This window comes from Homarus americanus, unplaced genomic scaffold, assembly GCF_018991925.1.
Source record: "Homarus americanus isolate GMGI-L3 unplaced genomic scaffold, GMGI_Hamer_2.0 scaffold57980, whole genome shotgun sequence".
NCBI classification, from domain to species: Eukaryota; Metazoa; Arthropoda; class Malacostraca; order Decapoda; family Nephropidae; genus Homarus; species Homarus americanus.
In genome coordinates, this window is record NW_024716703.1 from 14046412 (window position 1) to 14069521 (window position 23110).

Below are 23110 nucleotides of genomic sequence, written 5' to 3' on the forward strand. Positions count from 1 at the left end.
AGAGAGAGAGAGAGAGAGCAGCCGGATGTAAACAAACCATAATTTCCCGGGGCTTTATTGTTTTGGTTTTTTTATGGGGATTAGCCCACCCGGGCATAGGTCACTGACCCACATTGGGGCCTGAGGGGTAAAAATTTAATAATAAATCGTTCCGGACCACGGGAGTTTCCGGACCACAGAATGCCGGACTAGAGAGGTACAACCTGTACATTAGTGTACAATACTGTAGTACATTTTATAAAAAGTTTTTCAACTGTATTTTTGGGTAGATTTACATAAATTTCTTCATTTATTTTCATCCATTTACATGCACACACCATACTAAAAGAAAAGTAAAAGAAATAAATGACCTTAGTGCAAAGCTGGAGTGCACATGTACTAATTTGATTATGGTACTAAAATTGTTATGTCTAGTGCAAATTATAGCATGTTTATATTCAAATTAATCAGTATCTTACAAGAATCCCAACAATGTTAATTATATTCACCCAGGTCATGTCACTGGCTTTTTATAAGAGAGAAGCTTAGTCACCTAAGAACTGATAAATATACAGGTACACGCGTTAGACCTTGGGCCGCTGCCAACTGTCAAATGTACTACCTCCCCTCCCCCCACGCCCCCTCGCTTGCTCCCACCCTCTCTCTCCCCAATCTGCCCAGCGTTGCTGGAATCCTTGTAAAACAGTGAGTAATTATAATATAAACATCATGTATTTTGCACGAGAAAAATTAATCACCTGTATCACATTACAGTAGTGATTTAAGAGTAAAAGTGTATATATATATATATATATATATATATATATATATATATATATATATATATATATATATATATATATATATATATATATATATATATATATATATATATATATATATATATATATATACTCATCTATAACCCCCCTCGTTTATAGGTCGACCCTGATTTCTTGACCAAGAAATCGTTAATTTATGATATTCCTAGTTTATAGGTCGACCCACGTTTTTGAGGGTAATGGAACAACAAAACCTTCAGTAAAAACGCTCTACGTCCTATAAACTGAGGCTCACCGTGCCCGAAACACCGAGTGCGGAAGGCAAATTGTTTACCATTTATTATTACGACACGACACTTTACACCACTTTACACTGAAACGTGGGTAGTTTCAACAAAAATATTGTATATTTCCATTCAAGTATTTATTCAAGTCAATTAGGAGGGAATATTATTGTAATACAACAGTTTTTTAACTAAACCATTCAAAAAGCGATTACGGTAACATCTTTTGAACGAAAGAAAGCGAAAGTCATTGTTTTCGTCACGATTTTATCCCACTTTCCACTGTAATACGTACGTAATTTCAGCAAAAATATTACATTTCCGTGAATGCATTATATCAAGCACAGTATGAATGCACAGTATGAATAGAATATCATTGTAATATAACAGAATTTTAACCGAAAACTATTAAAAAAACGAGTAACATCTCAAGAACATCGGAAGCTTAGGTAAAGTCTTTTGTTTTCGACATGTATTTTATCCTATTTTACATTGAAATACATCACGTTTCAGCAAAACTACTATTTATTTCCGAGAATATATTCATTCAGGCGCAGTTTAGGTAAAATATACGTGTGATGTAATAGTTTTTTAACTGAAAACGATTCGAAAAACACGTACCCTCTAGCCCTGTTCAAGGAGAGGACTGGGAGAAGCTGTTTGGTGCTGCAGACGATGACAAAGAAAATGATTTTGATGGATTTTAATGAAAATATTCAGAAATATGGTATCGTAATATTTATTCAAGTCAATTAGGATATTATTGTAATACAATACAACAGTTTTTTAACTAAACCATTCGAAAAGTGATTACGGTAACATCTTTTGAACGAAAGAAAGCGAAAGTCATTGTTTTCGTCACGATTTGATCCCACTTTCCACTGTAATACGTACGTCATTTTAGCAAAAATATTACATTTCCGTGAATGCATTATATCAAGCACAGTATGAATAGAACAATATTTTGAGTCTTACTCTTTCCATTTACAGATTACTGTACAAGCCCATAATAATGGCTCCTAAAGTAGATAAACTTCGTTGTGTGAAGAGAAAGAAGAACACGTTGAAATTGAGTGACAAACTTGAAATAATTAAGAAACTAGTACGTGGTGTGAGCAATACTGTCCTAATGGAAAATACAACATTGGAAAGTCTACAATTTATGATATCAAAAAGGCAAAGAATAAAATTCCAGAATTCACAGCTTTTTCATTAAAACTGCTCGTTTTGATAAATGAAGCATGCTATATTTGCTAATGAATAAACTATCAAAATGTACCTGTTCATCTCTTCTTTATTCCTCCTTAAATTTTAATTTTAAAAGTACTGCCTGAGAATCCGGAAAATCCGAAAATCCGGACCAACCCAATCCCTAAGCAGTCCAGATTTTTGGACTTTTACTGTAATTCATAGGTCTAGGTAGTTTTTCTCACTTTTGATCTTTTTTCATTCTTGTATTTCTTTATTATTCTTATTTAATTATTACAGTATTATTGTTGTTATTATTATTATTATTATTATTATTATTATTATTATTATTATCATTATTATTTTATTTTGGTGTATTTGTTATTAAAATTTTTATTTACTATGAATAATTATTATTACTATTAAATTTTCGCCCCCCAGGCCCTGATGTGGGTCAGTGATCTATGCCCGGGTGGGCTAATCCCTGTTTAAAAAAAAAAAAAAACTTTCGGTTTTCAGAGCTTTTCGGTTTTCGGAATTTCGGATAAAGGGTTGTCAACCTGTATTCAAATAAATCAGTATCTTACAAGGATCCCAGCTATGTTAATTATATTCTCCTAGGTCATATCACTGGCATTTTAAAATGAGAGAAGCTTAGTAGGACTGTTAAATAAACACACAGAGACCTTCGCCTCAAACTTATCACCTCAACCCCCCTCACCCCCCCCCCAACTAACCCCTCGCTGGGTGGCGTGGCTGGCTACGCCCCCCCCCCTCCAGCCAGGGTTTTAGGCTTACAGTTTTTATCTTATATAATATCTCAGACTAAAGTTAGGAGATTATAATTTGCATTGCTGGAATCCTTGCAAGACAACCAATAATTTGAATATAAACTTCATATATTTTGCTCAAGAGATAAAAATTGTTGTACATTAGTGTACAGTACTGTAGTACATTTTATAAAAAAGTTTTTCAACTGTATTTTTGGGTAGATTTACATAGATTTCTTCATTTATTTTCATCCATTTACATGCACACACCATACTAAAAGAAACGTAATAGAAATAAATGACCTTAGTGCAAAGCTGGAGTGCACATGTACTAATTTGATTACGGTACTAAAATTGTTTTGTCTAGTGCAAATTATAGCATGTTTATATTCAAATTAATCAGTATGTTACAAGAATCCCAGCTATGTTAATTATATTCACCCAGGTCATTTCACTGGCTTTTTATAAGAGCGAAACTTAGTCACTTAAGAACTGATAAATATACACGCGTTAGACCTGGGCCAACTGTCAAACGTACTACCTCCTCTCCCCCCACGCTCGCTCCCACCCTCTCTCCCCCCCATCTGCTTGGCATTGCTGGAATTATTGTAAAACAGTGAATAATTTTAATATAAACGTCATGTATTTTGCACAAGAGATAAAAATTAATCACCTGTATTACATTACAGTAGTGAATTAAGAGTTAAAGTGTATATGTACGTATACAGTCAACCCTCACTTTACGCGGTTAATGTAACCCACAGGGTACCGCGGAAAGTGAGAAACGCGTAAAGTGAATAACATAACATATGGGATTAAATGAAATAGAGACCAGCTGACCCCCAAACTCCACTTTTTCCAACACAATACCTATGTTCTAGTAAAAATAACATCTTAATTTTATGATGGTACATGCACACAATTAATACTTAAGAGAAATAGAGAAATACAGTTGACAAGTTAATGTCCATTCAAATAATGGACTCCACTCCCTCCCCCTCTTCTCACAGTACACTCACTGGCTCTTCCCTCTGAGAAATTTTGGGGGGAAAACCAGGTAAAGTAATAAATAATACCTCAAACTAAAGTTAGGATAATATAATTGACATTACTGGATTCCTTGTAAGACCAGGAATATTTTGAATATAAATGTCATATATTTTGCACAAAAGATAACATATTTACTCAGAGTAAACATTACATCTAAAATTTGTATGTCTAATGCAAAATCTATGATGTTTATATTTAAAATGATCATCAAATTGTAAGAATTCCAGCAATGTAAATTATATTCTGGCCGGGTAATTTGTATGAATTTTATGAGCTAAAACAAATATCTTCAGTTAATAAAAAAAAATATTCTTCACAACACTATCTGTCAATCAAAGTACCCCACCTTGCCTCCCCCCTCTTCCAACGAGCCAGATGGTCAGTCCGTCCCAACCCTCCCCCCAACCTCCCACCAACCCTCCCTTCAAGAGAAAGAGTGGGTGAAAAAACTAGATTTTTAACATTTAGTATTAAATAATACCTCAGATTAAAGTTAGGACAATATAATTGACATTGCTGGATTCCTTGTAAGATCAGGAATATTTTGAATATAAATGTCATACATTTTGCACAAAAGATAACATATTTACTCAGAGTAAACATTATATCTAAAAATTTTATGTCTAATGCAAAATATATGATGTTTATATTCAAAATGATCATCAAATTGTAAGAATTCCAGCAATGTAAATTATATTCTGGCCGGGTAATTTGTATGAATTTTATGAGCTAAAATAAAAATCTTCAGTTAATAAAAAAAAAATATTCTTCACACATGCCAGGTGATCGGTCGCCGGTCCCTCCCTCCCCCCCCACCAACCGTCCCTACTAGATAAATGTGTGGGAATACCAGACTGTTCACCTTTTTAGTAATAAATAATAAATCAGACTAAAGTTAGGATAATATAATTGACATTGCTGGATTCTTTGTAAGACCAGGAATATTTTGAATATAAATGTCATATATTTTGCACAAAAGATAACATAGTTACTCAGAGAAAACATTTTATATAAAATGCCGTGTCATTTCCTCGTGTGTTTTAATATTCTACGTATTATTAATGAATTGTATTGCTAATTTTGCACACATAAACATTAATTCAATAAAAAAGACATTCAGTAATAAACAATAATGACTCTTTTGTACATAAGAGAAATGACGCTGTTTACACGATAATGCACGTCGTCTGCACGTTGGCGGGCTGTTCAAACCCGTCGAAATTCAAGTTTCCGCCGTCAAAATTTTTATTTATTTATTTTTTTGTGTGTTCCAATAAAATACGTTGAATTTAAAACTCGCGAAATTTGAGAAACTACTATACGACATTTAACCCTTCAATATGTGTTCAAAGAGACCATGATGCAGAGAAAAGTGTGCTAGTGCTTCCAAGCATGGGAGGCAGCATGCGGGGGGATTGAGGTGATATGTTTGACAGTTTGAGCCGAAGGTCTCTGTGTTTATTTAACAGTCCTACTAAGCTTCTCTCATTTTAAAATGCCAGTGAAATGACCTGGGAGAATATAATTAACATTGCTGGAATTCTCACAAGACAGCGACCAATTTGAATATAAACAAGCTATAATTTGCATTAGATATACAAATTTTAGATCTAATTTAGGAATTTTATTAAAGAGAGCAAAAACTTTTATCTCTTGAGCAAAATATTTGACGATTATATTCAAATTACTCGCTGTCTTGCAAGGACTCCAGCAATGCAAATTATATTCTCCTAAATTTAGTCTGAGATACTGTATTATTTAAGACTAAAACCCTGGCTGGGCAGATGGGGGCGAGAGAGGGAGGGAGGGAGTGTGCCTGAGGGGGAGAGGGGGGAGCGGGAAGTGAGGTGTACTTTGACAGTTAGCGCGAAGGTCTGGTGAAGTATTTGTTTGTTTATGTTGTTTAAACTACTTTTTGTTTTTTGCTCATAAAATTTCATAGAAGTGACCGGGGAGAATATAATTTTCATTGCTGGAAACCCCACAAGACAGTGATTAATTTGAATATAAACAAGCTGTAATTTGCATTAGACATACAAATTTTAAATCTAATTTAAGAATTTTATTAGAGCAAAAATTTTATCTTTTGTGCAAAATATATGACGTTTATATTCAAATTATTCGCTGTCTGGTGTGGAGTAGGTGTTGGTGGTGTTGTGAGGGAAGTGTTAGTGGTGATGTGAGGGAAGTGTTGGTGGTGATGTGAGGGAGGTGTTGGTGGTGGTTTGAGGATGGTGTGAGGGAGGTGTGGGTGGTGGTGTGAAGGTGGTGTTGGTGTGAGGGAGGTGTCGGTGGTAGTGTGAAGGTGGTGTTGGTGTGAGGGAGGTGTGGGTGAGATGTTAGTGGTAGTGTGAGGGAGGTCTTGGTGGTGGGGTGAGGGTGGTGTTGGTGTGAAGGAGGTGTTGGTGTTGGTGTGAAGGAGGTGTGGGTGTTGGTTTGAGGGAGGTGTGGGTGTTGGTGTGAAGGAAGTGTTGGTGGTTGTGAGGGTTTTTTTTTCTTTTTTTCTTTTTCCATGGGCCACGGACGTATATGCGATCAGACGTTGTTCGGTTGGACGTTAACCGGCGCATGACTATACTAAAAATTTTATATTGTGCAAAATATATGATGTTTATATTAAAATTACTCACTGTCTTGCAAGGATTCCAGCAATGCAAATGATATTCTCCTAACATTAGTCTGTGATATTATATAAGATAAAAACTGTAAGCCTACTGTACAACCAGCAAACCCTGGAGGGGGGGGGGGTGACAATGACATGTTTGACAGTTAGTGCCAAAGGTCTAGTGAAATATTTATTTGTTTATTTATGTCCTTTAGATTGAGTTTTTGTTTTTTGCTTATAAAATGTCATAGAAGTGACCAGGGAGAATATAACTTACATTGCTGGAATTCTTATAAGAGAGTGATTAATTTGAATGTAAGCAAGCGATAGTTTGCACTAGACAAGTATTTTAGTTATCATTTTGTACATTATTTTGACAGTACAGCTTTTCCCTTAGGACAGTGTGTGCATGTAAATGAGTTTCAATAAATGAATAAAGTTACATATATCGAGCCAAAAATATTAGTTGAAAAACTTTATGTAGACAGAGCTTGGATGACTAAATTTTAGAATGACCAATAATTTTAATATAAAAAATGCACAAATATTAAGAGCAAAATTTTCTTGATATTTACTCCACTGGAAACGAATGTAAACATAGAACAGATTACAGTGATCCCTCGGTTAACAAACGCCTCGTTTAACGAAATTTTGGTTAACGAATTACCTTCCATAATAATCTTCACATCAGTTAATGAAAAAATTTCGGTTAATGAATTCCTTACGAATTTTTCCCAACATGTTTTCGTCTGCTTTCGGCTGCTCACCAGCTGTAGTATTAGTCCGCCAATACAGTGAAACCTCGCTTTACGCGGTCAATTGAACCCACGGAGGCCCGCGTAAAGTGGCAAACGCATAAAGTGAACAACAGGACATATGAAATTAATTGAAATAGACTGGGCCGACCCCCAAACTCCACTTTTTCCCGACAATACGTACGTTTTAGTAAAAATATCTTAACTTTATGATGGTATGCACACACACATAATATAGAAGAGAACAATCAATAAGAGAATAATATACTGTAGATTAGGTTATAAAAAATCGAGGTTAGGTTAGACACTTATGTTAGTAGAAGAGATGGGTCGGCGTATGGGAATGGAGGCTGGTTCCGAGGCAGAGGGCAGGCTACTGGCCCTCAGGTGAGTTATCATCACTGTCATCCACACTTGTCAGGGCCTCCCTGACAAATCCCTCAAAGGCACCATCACTGTCTCTGTCACTATCACTGGCTTGAGCTGGCTGTGGTGGGTTGCGGGCGAAGAACTCGGTAATGCTTTGTTGACGGCTAGTGTTGATGTTGTCGTGATACACCTTGATGTAGGGGTCCATAATCTGCAACAGCTGGGTAGTGAAGACTTCATATCGGTTATCGTCAGGGTCGTCGGAAAGGAGGAGCTTCAGTTTCTCTACACACTCGATGGCACCCCTAACATTACCATGCGACAACTTGCATTCTTCTTGGGATGACGCACCACCTGCCTCTTCACTGACGTCATCATCTTCTAACATCTCGTCGGCAGTCACATCAGGATCCCTTATCACCTCCATAATGTCGTCGTTGGTGGTCCCGGAGAAGCCTTTAGTGTAACACTGAGCAGCTTCTCTGGCAAGGTCCACTGCTACTGCAACAGTCTGAACCTCACCAGTCACAGATTGACTCTGCCTCCCACCTGGGATACCTTGCAACACATGTCTCCATGCGTGACGAACCGTTGCTACAGACAGCTGATCCCATGCCTCCATAAAGAAGTCCACAGCTTTCTTGACGTTGAATTTTCTCCAAAAATGTTTCACAAGTACTTCTTGCTCTGCCAACTGTTGTTCCTCGTCCTCTTCGCTCTTGCTATCGGTGTCACCCAGGTTACGCAACTCATCCTTGGTGTTGGTACAGTCGTTCAGGAGCTTAAACTTCTTTGCAGAGAATGCAGCTTTCACATTGCAGATTAATTCTTGGTCCATGGGCTGTATTAATGACGTAGTGTTGGGAGGAAGGAAGACCACTTTTACGTTGGGGTGACGATCCAACAGTAGGGGCAAGTGTCCTGGTGCGTTGTCAAGCAGCAACAAAATCTTAAATGGAACATTCTGTTGCCAACAGAATTTCTTCACGTCGGGAACGAAACAGTCATCAAACCAGGAGAGGGACAGATTAGAGAACATCCACACCTTACGTGCGGTCAGCCAGTGGACATTTAGCTTGGTCGTGTCCATGTTCTTTTAGGCGTGCGGCTTGCGCGCTGTGTGGATCACCGATAACTTGAGCTTACAGGTACCAGAGGCATTGGTGGTAAACAGGACGGTGATGAGCTCCTTCTGCAACTTCCGGCCCCGACACTTGCTGGCAGTCTTGACAACGAAGGTCTTGGAAGGTAACTTTTTCCAAAAAAGACCAGATTCGTCCATGTTGAACACCTGGTCGTCGGTGTACTGTCCTTCCTCCATAATCTCACGTAAAAACGGAGGAAAATCCCTAGCCGCAACAAGGTCAGCACTAGCTTCGTCAGCACCAATGTTAATGTTGGTGATCTTGTTCCTCTTCTTAAACCTCTGCAACCACCCAGAGGAAGCATTGAAGGGTTTGGGCTCTGCAATTCCCATCTTACGTGACACTGCTGCATACAGTTCACGTGCATACTCCTAACTGAGCGCGTGTCCACCGCCATGTTCCGTCTTGCCTGACGAATCAAGTAGCTCACAAGTAATTTCTCTTTCTTGAGAAGCACCTGGTTGTGGCAATACTTGATCATAGAAGCACCTGTAGACTTTGTGATGTTCATGTGTTCTTTTATCTTGGCTGCATCCTTCTTGATTATCCGGATCGTAGATTCGTTCACACCATGCTGGCGCGCCAAATCAACCTGTCTTGTTCCTTTCTCCAACTCTTGGATGATCTTGTATTTAATTTCGTAGCTTAGGGCACGTCGTATCTTCTTTGGCTTAGGGCGGCTGGGTCCAGGTAATGCAAGGTTTCTTTGTGGTGGTGGTGGTGGTGGTGGTCCAGTGGCAGCCGTTCTTATGGAACAATAGATACCGATATACACGGTGTAGCCAGGAGGGGTGTAACTGACGCGAGTAAGTCAACGGGCTTCAACGCTCCCGTGGCGGGACACGTCATATTACATTAAACCAATCACAGCTAGCGGGGGAGGGAGGTAAGGATGCTTGGCCCAATCACAGTCCGATACGTCATATGACGTCACCGATAACGCAACAAAGACATACACTGTGCAACCTACTCGCGCCGCTTACCCAACATGGCAGGATGGCGGGAGAGATGGCAGGAGGTTTGAATCCAAAAATGGCGCGGCGCGAGATGACAACCAGCCGCTCTCCGCGTAAGAGTACATGCACCGCGTAAAGTGAGCATTCCGGGTCTGGCAGGGTACCGCGTAAACGTGAAAACGCGTAAAAAAAATGCGTAAAGCGAGGTAATACTGCACAGTAATCGGTTTTAGGGCTTAAATTCGTTACCATTTGAGTAAATATCAAGAAGGTTGTACTATTCAATAATTTTCCAAGTCTTATATTATAATTTTTCGTCATTTTAACAATTATTTAACATAATTGAAGTACAGGGAACTAGTTTTTAGCGCGCCAAACAGCCACTTGACTCACCCAGAATGGCATCAGTTTGTGTCCCTGCTCAGTGGAGGAAGCATCTTGCTTGAGACTCACTTGAACATAAACTACTTCAACGTTTTTACAGTACAATTATTGGTCATTCTGAAGTTTATTTTACATATTGACAATATATAATGCAGTGCAGTGTTGATTTAAAGAAAATAATCTTGAATTACACCAAGTGAACTAAAATTTTATGGGTGAAATGGCGACATGAAGCATGGGGTGACTTCTCTTCTACCCCCATTTCCTTCTCTTCTCCCTTCTCCTCCACCCCCACTTCTAATTCCCATCATCATCAACCAGGAGCCTTCTACACACCTCAAAGTAAGTGTACTTTACTGCATTTTTTTTTTACTTTGTATGTAATTTTCGGTGAGCTGGAACCAATTACCCAAAATCCCATTGAAACAATGATTTCGGTTAACGAAATTTTCGGTTAACGAACGACCTTCTGGAACGAAGTGTGTTCGTTAACCGAGGGACCACTGTACTGAATTGGCAAACTAGCCCATCAGCTGATGCTCACAACAAAACGTGTTTGTCGTAAGGATTTCGTTAATCGAAGTTTTGTTCGTTAACCGAATTGAAGATCCTTATGGGAGGTAATTCGTTAATCGAACCGTTCGTTAACCGAAGGACCACTGTACTCTAAAAGACTTAAAGTTTTATCTCTTGTGCAAAATATATGATGTATATATTCAAATTATTTGCTGTCTTGCAAGGATTCCAGCAATGCAAGTTATATTCTACTAACTTTAGTCTATGATATTATATAAAATAAAAACTTTAAGCCTAAAAACCTCTTTCAATCTTGCCAAAAGTGGAGGGGGAGGTGATGAATTATGACAGCTGGCACCAGCCCCCTGCCAAGGTTACCTAGTGGTATTTATTGATCTGCCATATAGGGGGAGTTTATATTTTTCTTTTATAAAATGTCAATGAATTGACTTAAGAGTATACAATTAACATTGCTGGAATTCTTGTAAGATAGTGATTCATTTGAATATAAACATGCTATAGTTTTCACTAGACAAAATTTTTAGTAATAATTTTGTATATTTTAGTACAAAGGACTTAAAATTTTATCTCTTTTGCAAAATATATGATGTTTCTATTCAAATTATTTGCTGTCTTGTGAGGATTCCAGCAATGCAATCCATATTGTTTAATTTAGACTGTGCCATTTTATGTCAAGTTTAGTCACTCCAGAACCTAACCCTATTTTCCCCATTGATTACATGTAATTATATATCACGATTTAGTATGTATAATGAACATCCTTGGACCCTATCTTGCGAAATATCCTGACCCTACTGTACCTGGAAAATTCCGTGGTTGAAAGATGAAAATCGGGTGCATTTTCTGGAAATTCCGAGAAAATTACGAAAAATTCCGGGGATGAGGGATTTTCTGGCTTTGAGAGTCATCTCGTTACCCGAAAATCACTCATTCCCGGAAGTGCTCTTCACCAATTGTTCTGACTAATGGAGATATCACTGTACTAAAGTATAAATCTGCCGACTGGGGGAGATGTACTATTCGTCATGGATTGAGAAAATCAATCCCTATGATTTTCTAGAGACTTCGGTTTGAGAAACTAAAACACTGCAACAGTTAACAAACCTGTTCATAAATTTGTATGGCTTTTTCATAATTTTCCATCTGTGCTGCAAACATGGCTACTTTCAGGAGACACTTATTTGCCGATGAATTGTTTTCCTCCCCACGGAAGTAATCAGAAGCTTGCTCGAAGTGTTGGATGGCCTTTTCGATGTCTGCAACCTAAAAATCACCAGATATAATATAAGTACTGTATCATAAAAATTATATAATTATATCATTCATTCAATCACCAACACCTGAAACATACAATCGGTAATATAGGTTATTCACACTTAACAAATAAATCTTGTATCAATTAACTTTTAGCAATTTTCTGGTGTCCTATTCATTGTTACTGATATCCAAAATATTCCTCCAATATACTGTATATAATTCCTTTAATCTCCCATCAACTGTCATCAAAGCACCCCATTTACTCAATTCCACAACAATTATATAATGCTTCAATATTACCATTGTCTTCTCTCTCAGTCACATATTCAAAGCTTACCTCAGTTTCATAAATCTCAGCAATAGACTGATGGTGTTTGGCAGCCATAGTGAACTTCCCCATGTCAGTGTAAATCTCAATCGCCTTCAGCAAACAATTGACTGATTCTGGGGAAACAAAATAAAGTTTACATTAATCTATAAACTCAAAGAATTATACAGTGATCCCTCGGTTAACGAAATTTCGGTTAACGAATTACCTTCCATAAGGATCTTCAATTGTGTTAACGAACAAAAAATCAGTTACTAAAATTTTTACAAAATCATGTCAAAATGTTTTCGCTTGCTCACCAGCTGGAATATTAGTCCGCCAATACAGTAATCGGTTCTAGGGCTTAAATTCGTTCCCATTTGAGTAAATATCAAGAAGGTTGTACTATTCAATAATTTTCCAAGTTTTATATTAAATATTTTAGTCATTTTAACACTTATTTAACAGAAATGCAGTACAAGAAACTAGTTTTTGGTGTGCCAATCAGCCACTTCATTCACCCAGCAAGGCGTCAGTTTGTATCTCTGGTCAGTGGAGGTAACATCTTGCTTGTGGCTCTCTTGAACATAAACTATTTTTAAATTTTTACAGTACAATTATTGGTCATTCCGAAATTTATTTTACATATTGACAATATATAGTGCAGTGCAGTGTTGATTTAAAGAAAATAATCTTGAATTACACCTAGTGAACTTAAAATTTTATGGGTGAAATGACGGCATGAAGCATGGGGTGATTTCTCTTCCACCCCAACTTCCTTCTCTTCTCCCTTCTCCTCCACCCCCACTTCTAATCCCCCATCATCATCATCATCATCAACCAGGAGCCTTCTACATACACACCTCAAAGTAAGTGTACTTTACTGCATTTATTTTTAATTTGTATGTAATTTTTGGTGAGCTGGAACCAATTACCCAAAATCCCATTGAAACAACGGTTTCGGTCAACGAAATTTTCGGTTAACGAACGACCTTCTGGAACGAATTGTGTTCGTTAACCGAGGGACCACTGTATACAAGAACCTATTTTTAAGATGATACAGTTTTAAATTTTACCAGGACAACTGAAGAATATTTTTTTACAATATTATTAGAACTTACCAGACGTCTCTAAATATCAATAATGTCCCACTGTGATATACTGTACATACTCGTCTATAACCCCCCCTCGTTTATAGGTCGACCCTGATTTTTTGACCAAGAAATCGTTAATTTATGATATTCCTCGTTTATAGTTAGACCCACGTTTTTGAGGGTAATGGAACAACAAAACCTTCAGTAAAAACACTCTACGTCCTATAAACTGAGGCTCGTCGTGCCTGAAACGCGAGTGCCGAAGGCAAATTGTTTACCATTTATTATTACATACTTTACACTGAAACGCGGGTAGTTTCAACAAAAATATTGTATATTTCCATTCAAGTATTTATTCAAGTCAATTAGGAGAGAATATTATTGTAATACAACAGTGTTTTAACTAAACCATTCGAAAAGCGATTACGGTAACATCTTTTGAACGAAAGAAAGCGAGTCATTGTTTTCGTCACGATTTGATCCCACCACTTTCCACTGTAATACGTACGTCATTTCAGCAAAAATATTACATTTCCGTGAATGCATTATATCAAGCACAGTATGAATAGAATACCATTGTAATATAACAATATTTTAACCAAAAACTATTAAACAAACGAGTAACTTCTCTTGAACATCAGAAGGTTAGGTAAAATCTTTTGTTACCGTTATATATTTTATCCTATTTTACATTAAAATACATCACGTTTCAGCAAAACTACTATTTATTTCTGAGAATATATTCATTCAGGCAGAGCTAAGGTAAAATATACATGTGATGTAACAGTTTTTTAACTGAAAACGGTTCGAAAAACACGTGTACCGTCTAGCTGATACAGCTGGTGGTGCGTCATGCGTCGTTGTAAACAATAGGAGGTTGAAGTAGATTTCCTTTTTTTTTTTTTTTACGGGGATTAGCCCACCCGGACACAGGTCACTGACCCACATTGGGGCCTGGGGGGCGAAAATGTAATAATAATAATAATAATAATACAGGTTGTACCTCTCTAGTCCGGCAACCTCTGGACCTGACCGGTGCCGGACCAAGGAAATTGCCGGACCATGGAAATTCACCCTTTTCCTGGATAGATAGTGACTTGTGCTTATGCTTGGAAGCACTAGCACCACTTTCTCTGCATCATGGTCTCTTTGAAGACATATTGAAGGATTAAATGTCGTATAGTAGCTTCTCAAATTTTGCGAGTTTTTAATTCTTAACGTATTTTATTGGAACACAAAATAAATAAATAAAAATTTTGACGGCGGAAACTTGAATTTCGACGGGTTTGAACGGCCCGCCAACGTGCAGACGACGTGCATTATCGTGTAAACAGCGTCATTTCTCTTATGTACAAAAGAGTCATTATTGTTTATTACTGAATGTCTTTTTTATTGAATTAATGTTTATGTGTGCAAAATGAGCAATACAATTCATTAATAATACGTAGAATATTAAAACACACGAGGAAATGACACGGCATTGTTTTCGTTGATTACAAAACCAATGACTGACTGGTTCTACATATAAAACTGAAGAAAATAAGACCTTGGCTGTAGCTGTAGTAAAATTAATATGGTTATTTTAAGTAATGTTATTTAATGTTAATAAATGGAACAATAGAAGTAGCTAACGATAATGGTAAAGAAAAAAGAGAGATCGCGTATGTAAGTGCGCATGCGCACACGTGAAAACATATCGTCATTACTTTACATAAGAATATGAAAGCAACACTTATTTACTGTTCATATATATTTTAATTAATGTTTCTGAATTTGTTTTTATTGAATTAATGTACGTGTGTGCAAAATTAACAATACAATTTATTAATAATACGTGGAATATTAGAGGAGACGAGACGGCTGCCGGCATTGTTTATGTTAAAGCTTACAAAACCAGTGACTGATTGGTTCTACATATAAAACCGAAGAAAATAAGACCCTGATTTTAGCTGTAGTAAAATTAATGTAAAACAATTAATATGGTTGTTTGAAGTACCTGTAATGTTATTTAATGGAACAATATAAGTAGCTAACCATAAATGGTAAAAAAAAAAGTGGGACTGCGCGTATGTATGTGCGCACATGTGAAAACATATCGTCATTACTCTACATAAGAATATGAAAGCAACACTTATATACTGCTCATATATATTGAAGAGTTAAATGTTGTACTCTGTATAGACAAAGCAGAACTGCCGGATAAACAAACCTTAATTTCCGGCTTTTTTTTTAAGGGGATTAGCCTACCCGGGCATAGGTCACTGACCCACATTGGGGCCTGAGGGGCAAAAATTTAATACTCCTGTAATAATAATAATAATAATTTAGATACAAAAAAAAAAAAGCTGCCTATCTACCTATTGGACAAACTAAAATCGTTCCGGATCACGGGAGTTTCCGAACCACAGAATGCCGGACTAGTGAGGTACAACCTATATAATAATAATAATAATAATAATAATAATAATAATAATAATAATAATAATAATAATAATAATAATTCATAATAAATAAAATTTATGATAAAACAAACAAAAATAAAATAATAAAATAATGATGATAATAATACAGTAACTGTAATAATAATAATTTTAATAATAAAGAACTATAAATACAAAAATGAAAAAAAGATCAAAAGTGAGAAACGCTATACTGTATGTGTGTGTTGTGTTGTCAATGGTAAGAGAAACAATTGAGACCCTGCAATTGTGTGTAAATGAGGCAGAAAGTCAGATCAGCAACCTGGGACTTGGTCACAATTTTCGTGATGCCATATGGCAGCAGGGTCTACCATTAGACAACACATTATGCTTCCAATATCTTCCCAGGCAGTAGTACCTCCCTGTTTGGTATTTTTTGTAGATCAATGAGAACCGTGATACCGTATATGATATGATAAGTTAGCCTGTGCTAAGAACTTTAACATAGACTACTGAAAGCACGTTGTAAGGTAATTTAGCCTATTGTAAGTTGGTGAGCCTCATTTGCTGAAGGAACTGCACAACTTTTCATTACTAATTGGTACATATTTTACGTTTCCATTGTTTACTGGCAGTAAATGGTAAATATTTTTCATGTCTGAAGCTAAAAGTTGCTCCTCGCCCTTCCCATCATGCACGGGTTCAACCTAACAAAACTATTACGCATGTATAGGACGACCCCCAATTTTTTGCCTAAAAATTTGGTCTTAAAAACTCAAACTATACACGAGTATATACGGTATACAGAACTGTAATAAGAATTTAAATGGGCACCATTACAGGTATGGGACCATTTTTCCAGCATCCAGAATGTTCCAAAAAACATCCATGTTCTGAAATTATTTATTTCAGCTGCATTATGGTACCGGGTTAATAAATCATTATCGTAAAGTAATCAAGTAAGCTTAGGGTGTTGTTTGACACTTGATGACCGAATCTTATCAGGCTTCCCAAATACAGTGGTCCCTTGGTTAACGAACACAATTCATTCCACAGAGTTGTTTGTTAACCGAATCCATTATTTCAATGGGATATTGGGTAATTGGTTCTGGCTCACAGAAAAGTAGATACAAAGTAAAGCCAAAAAATGCATAAAGACAGACACTCCTAAAATTACCCTAAAAGAGACACCCATTTTAGATTTTCTGTGTATTATTTTTGCATTTTCAACTTACGACCTGGTAGTCGGTCCCTAACCCCGTCCTAAGTCGAGGACTGACTGTACTGCATAAAATGTTATCGTTATGATACTGGCATCAAAATTATCATGATTGTATGAGAATGATCATACCCAATACAAATGACAACCCTGGAGAGACAAAACACAACCCAAGAGAAAAGCCAGAGAAGTACAGTAGAGGCCACACTTCCCATGGCACCACATATGCATGGGCAAAGAAAGGAGTTAGTGAGTGGTGGATATTTTGACCGAGACTGACTATCTAAAAGGGCAGAGAACCACAAAAGTTAAGACTAAAGAGGCAGAGGAAGAAATTTCTACAATATTTCAAAGTATGGGTAGTTACAAGAGGGAAGATATACACACCATTAGGGTCTGTCTTCTTGTAACAATTTCCTGCCTCTACAAAGTTTGTGGCAGCATCCAAGCGTGAGCCGGCCTTGCCATGTAATGCTGCCAGTTCAGTAAAGGCATGTCCTGCTGAACTCCACTTCTTAGCCATCTTAAACTTGTTAGCAGCTTGTTGGTACAAATCCATGGCTTCATCCACTCTTGACGATCCCCTGTAGAAATTAATCATTGAATAAGCTGTAATTCATTAAATCAAAAACATTCAAGGTCAGAGGATCAATGGTTTTGAGGATTGGGTCACAAAGGAAATGTTACTATCAAGGTGTGATTGTCAACTGTGATGTAAAAGTGCTCAAGCTGCACTAGCAATTACCTGTAGTAAAAAAAATTATAGGCCATTAGCTTATGCAAAATTGTATAAAAACAAATACGTACAGTAGAAATTGTTTTGTTTCGTCTAAATAATTCCATCTGCTGTAGTCAAGCAGTTATGTTTAAGATCTTTCTATTTATATTCTAACTTACACACTCCTCACATCTACAATCATTGGTGCTGTATAATTATTCCAGAAGACCAGTTTATACTGTAGCATGATCCAATAAGATCTGGCAGTACATTACCTCTTTCCATTTTCAAGTTACAAGACGTACATAATTTCATTAATTGTTCTGAAATACAAAATCAAAGTTTAGAAATGAGGAATTTCTCAATCAATCATCAAGTCCTATTTTATAACCAAGCTTAGATCAGCAACTCATGTATAATCAGACAAGTTTATAGATAAAAACTGCATGGTTCTCAGGATCCTCTACATTGGTTCATGGAAATAATTTAAATATTATATGAACTTTCCCTCACAACCCCAGCCATTTAATTATAAAACAACTGAAGGAGTAAAAAATTATCACTTAAGGTTTTCAAAAGGCTAGAACTCTTCACCACCACACAAACACATGCTCTTCTTGACCTGAATATATCTTGGTAATATAAGTGTCATTCTGAGTGCTGAACCCTTAGTTCCTGTTCACCTCAGCAGTACAAACAACTGACCATCCTTGCCCTCCCTCCAAGCAGTGTTGCCAATGCTCTCCTTCTCTCATGCATCTCTACTGTCACTGTTCAAGTAGCAGAGCGGATAACAGGTACAATTATGCAAATGATCAAACAAGCATGAAATTTAGTACGAACATTCAATATGGGTTACTTATCAAATATATCCAATTAGACATTAAAAATTCTAAAATGGCGGCCATTTTCCAAGATGGCCACCAAATTTGCCTAACCGCAAACATTTTTTTTCACATACTATAATGGGCGATCTGTGTACATAATGCATCTATTCCTATGTTTTAAAGCATACTGGAACAGATTATGATAGTTTTAGAACTGATATATTTTTTCTGCACAAAGTAACGGTTCTTCACATACTTTTACCTCTTTTCATAAAAATAAGTAAGCGATTCTTAGTTAAACAATGAGAAACATGTTTATATCTTGCTCATATCCTTGGGAGATAGTTATAAATATTCTTGCATATTTATAGCTGCTGGCATGTGCATACACACACAGCTGTGCCAGTGAGGCCAGAGTGGATACATTTACATTGCTTTCCACAGTCTTTCTTTCAAGAACACTTGGTCAGTTATTGGCAGCTCACTGCTATTGGTGGAAGGTCTGTCCAGTGTATTTGCCACATATCTCCTTTCTTTTTCCAGCCCCAGTTAGCAGGAATTGGAATGTCTGATTGATAGGCTGCACACTTTACATGTTCCTCTAGGGCAGACCGTGTTGGTGGATTTTATTTATTAATTTTTTATAAGGGGGATTAGCCCACCTGGGCACAGGCCACTGACCCACATCATGGCCTGGGGAAATATTATTATTATTATCATCATTATTATTATTATTATTATTATTATTATTATTATTATTATTATTATTATTATTATTATTATTATTATTATTATTATTATTATTACAGTATTACCCAGCTTTACACGGTTTCACTTTCCGCGATTTCTCATTTACGCGGTACCTTGCTAGAACCGGATTTTCACTTTCCGCGGTGCATCTACTCATACGCGTCAAGTATAATTTTTTTTTTTTATTTAGCTCATAAAATTCATACAAATTACCCGGCCAGAATATAATTTACATTGCTGGAATTCTTACAATATGATCATCATTTTGAATATAAACATCATGGATTTTGCATTAGACATACAAATTTTAGATCTAATGTAATAATTTGGTTTACACAAAGCAAGTATTTTATCTTTTGTACAAAATATATGAAGTTTACATTCAAAATATTCCCTGACCTGCAAGGAATCCAGAAATGTCAATTATATTATCCTAACTTTAGTCTGAGGTATTATTTATTACTAAACGTTAAAATCTAGTGTTTCACCCAAACATTTCTCAGAGAGGTAGGGGCCAGTGAGCTGGGAAGAGGGGGGGGGGTAGGGATTTGAGTCCATTATTTGAATGGACATTAACCTGGCGACTGAATTTCTCTTAAATATTAATTGTGTGAGCATACCATCATAAAATTTAGATGTTATTTTTACTACAACATAGGTATTGTGTCGGAAAAAGTGGAGTTTGGAGGTCAGGCCAGTCTCTATTGGAATTAATCCATATGTTCTGTTGTTCACTTTACACGGTTTTCACTTTCCGCGGTACCCCGTGGGTTCAATTGACCGCGTAAATCGGGGTACTACTGTATTATTATTATTATTATTATTACAGTATTATTATTATTATTATAATAATAATAATAATAATAATACAGTAAAGCCTCCGATAACGACGGTTCAACTAAAGAAGATTCATAGCTAAGACCCTGGTTAATTTAGGACCCAATTCAATTTACGGCATTATTTTCTTCGTATTTACGACGAAATTAAAAAAATATATTAAATTTTTTTATAAATAATAACTAAATCCCTATATTATAAAAAAAAACACGCCTTGCGCACAGAGGCTGCCGGGCTTGTTTGTGGTGACGCCAGCATCACTAGTACTATACACAATCGCAGCTGGCGGGACCTTTGTTTTCACGCATCTGAACAGGAAAAGAAGACAACTTTCTCAGATTTCTTACAGCATTTTTGCATCCCTATTCAACATTAGCAAGAGAGCAAGTGATGGTAGTGTTGTTTCAAAAGCTAAAAGAAAGTGTATAAGCTTAGTTGAGAAACTAGATGTGTTAAAACGATATGAAAAAGATGAGAGGTCTGTGGATATTATATGGAGCAAGCAATGAACATAGTTTCTGAAGTGGATCCATTAACAGAACAAAGCAATAAAATTTAAATAAATGCAAATGACCTCTACATAAAGATGTATAATGAGAAAAGAAAGCCGCTGTGCAAGGTTCTTTCGACAGCTTTATTATTCGAAGGCCTAAACCATCAACTTCAGCTACACCATCAAGTTCAGCATCATAAGCAGCTTCAACAACAACTTCAGGTTCAGTAACAGTTTCAGCAACAGCTTTATGGAAAGCTTCAGCTTCAGCCAGAGTTGAACCTTATGACTTTGTCATCTGAGTAAAAACTCACACATCATCATTGACTGTCCTTATGTTTTAGACTTTGCCACCATTGGTGAGAAGAATTTTTGGTTTTATATTCGTAAATATTATTTAAAACATATATGAACAGTAATAAGTGTTGCTTTCATATTTATATGTGGAGAAATTATATGTTTTCACATGTACGCACTTACTGTACATACGGTGGCGTTCCCAATCGTCTCACCTTATTTCTTTACCATTAGTGGTTCGCTACTTCTAGTGTTCAATTTGTTAACATTAAATAACATTACAGTACTTAAAACATACATACAGGTACTGTATTAATTTTTTTTTACATTAAGTTCACTACAGCTACAACCAGGGTCTTATTTTCTTCAGTTTCTTAAGTAGAACCATAGTAACTCACAAAAACAATGCCATCTTGTCTCCTCATGTGTTTTAATATTCTACGTATTATAAATGAATTGCATTGTTCATTTCACATATATAAACATGAATTCAATCAACTACATATTCAGTAATAAACAATAATGAATCTTTTGTAAATATTCTTAAGATAGATGACTTTCCTTGAGTGCACACGTGCACACTGTGCACGTACTGTATACATTGGCGTTCCACTATCAGTCTCACTTTTTCTGTAACGTCAGTGGTTACTTCTACTGTACATTACATAAATAACATTAATAAAACATACCCGGTACATATTTTTTACATTAATTTTACTGCAACGATGTACTGTTCCAAGCGTATAGTCATTGGAGTTTGTATACTAGTATATGTGTGAGATGGTGTAGCCTATGTGTGTTAATTCCTGTTTTGTACATTTCAGGTATTGGTGCCTTCTGTATTGAGACAATACACACCAACAAAATCAAACAGTATATTACTGACCGACGGTGCATACAGTAAAAACAACAACCAGGGTCATATTTTCTTCAGTTTCAGGTGGATAACTGACATTATGGGTGCAAACACGGACAGCAATACCGTCTTTACCCTCATGCGTGCTTTAATATTCTACGTATTATTAATGATTTGTATTGTTCATTTCGCACATATAAAGATTAATTCAATCAAATACATATTCAGTAATAAACAATAATGAATCTTTTGTAAATATTCTTAAAAAGATAAATTACGCCGTATCCTTAAATGAGCACGTATACCGTATTTTGCGGCGTAGAAGACACTGCATCGTGGAAGACGCACACTGATTTTGGATATGTAATTCTAGGAAAAATACTTTTTATACTTACTAACCAACACCGGTGAAACCGTTCCTTGATATACAGTCAACCCTCACTTTATGCTGTCCCACATTCCGTGTTTCCACGTTTACGAGGTACCCTGCCGAAACCCGGGATGCTCACATTCCGCGGTGCGTGTACCCCTTTACGCGGAGTGTGTCCGGCTCGACGCTATTTTTACATTCGCCCCTCCCGCCTCTGCCTGGGCAAGCCGCGCGGTAAGGTTGCGCAGTGCATGTCTTTATTGCATTATCAGTGACGTCATGACGTATCGGACTGTGATTGGCCATGCATCCCTACCCCCCTCTGCTGCTAGCTGTAATTGGTTTAAAGTAATATGACTTGTCCACCCGGGGGAGGGAGGGAGGGAGGAAAGACGACGCTTGACCTAGCCGCGGCAGTTTCATCCCTCCAGGCCACACCGTGTAATCGTGCATCCATTGTTCTGTAAAATGGCTTCCGCCGGACCACCGCCCCCAGAGAGAAACCTTTCCTTGCCTGGACCCAGCCGCCCTAAGCCAAAGAGGACACGACGTTCCTTAAGCTACGAGGTGAAGTACAAGATCATCCAAGAGTTAGAGAAAGGAACAAGACAGGTTGATTTGGCGCGCCAGCATGGTGTGAACGAATCTACGATCCGGACGATAAAGAAGGATGCAGCCAAGATAAAGGAGCACATGAAGATCACAAAGTCTACAAGTGCTTCTATGATCAAGTATTTCCACAACCAGGTGCTTCTCAAGACGGAAAAATTACTTGTGAGCTACTTGGTGCGTCAGGCCCGACGGAACATGGCGGTGGACACGCGCTCTGTTAAGGAGTACGCACATGAACTGTATGCTGCA

At 36.9% G+C, this 23110-nt stretch overlaps 1 protein-coding gene across 2 annotated transcripts in view; it reads right to left on the reverse strand.

Moving 5' to 3' along the window:
- The window catches only part of LOC121858293 (alpha-soluble NSF attachment protein-like), a 58226-nt gene that overhangs the window by 11589 nt on the left and 23527 nt on the right, over positions 1–23110 (reverse strand). For both annotated transcript variants that reach the window (XM_042354620.1, XM_042354619.1), the window contains 3 exons: positions 17489–17685; positions 12399–12505; positions 11909–12067 (listed from right to left, as the gene is read on the reverse strand). In XM_042354620.1, the coding sequence (XP_042210554.1) occupies positions 11909–12067; positions 12399–12505; positions 17489–17685 (463 nt within the window). The remainder of the gene's footprint in view (positions 1–11908; positions 12068–12398; positions 12506–17488; positions 17686–23110) is intronic.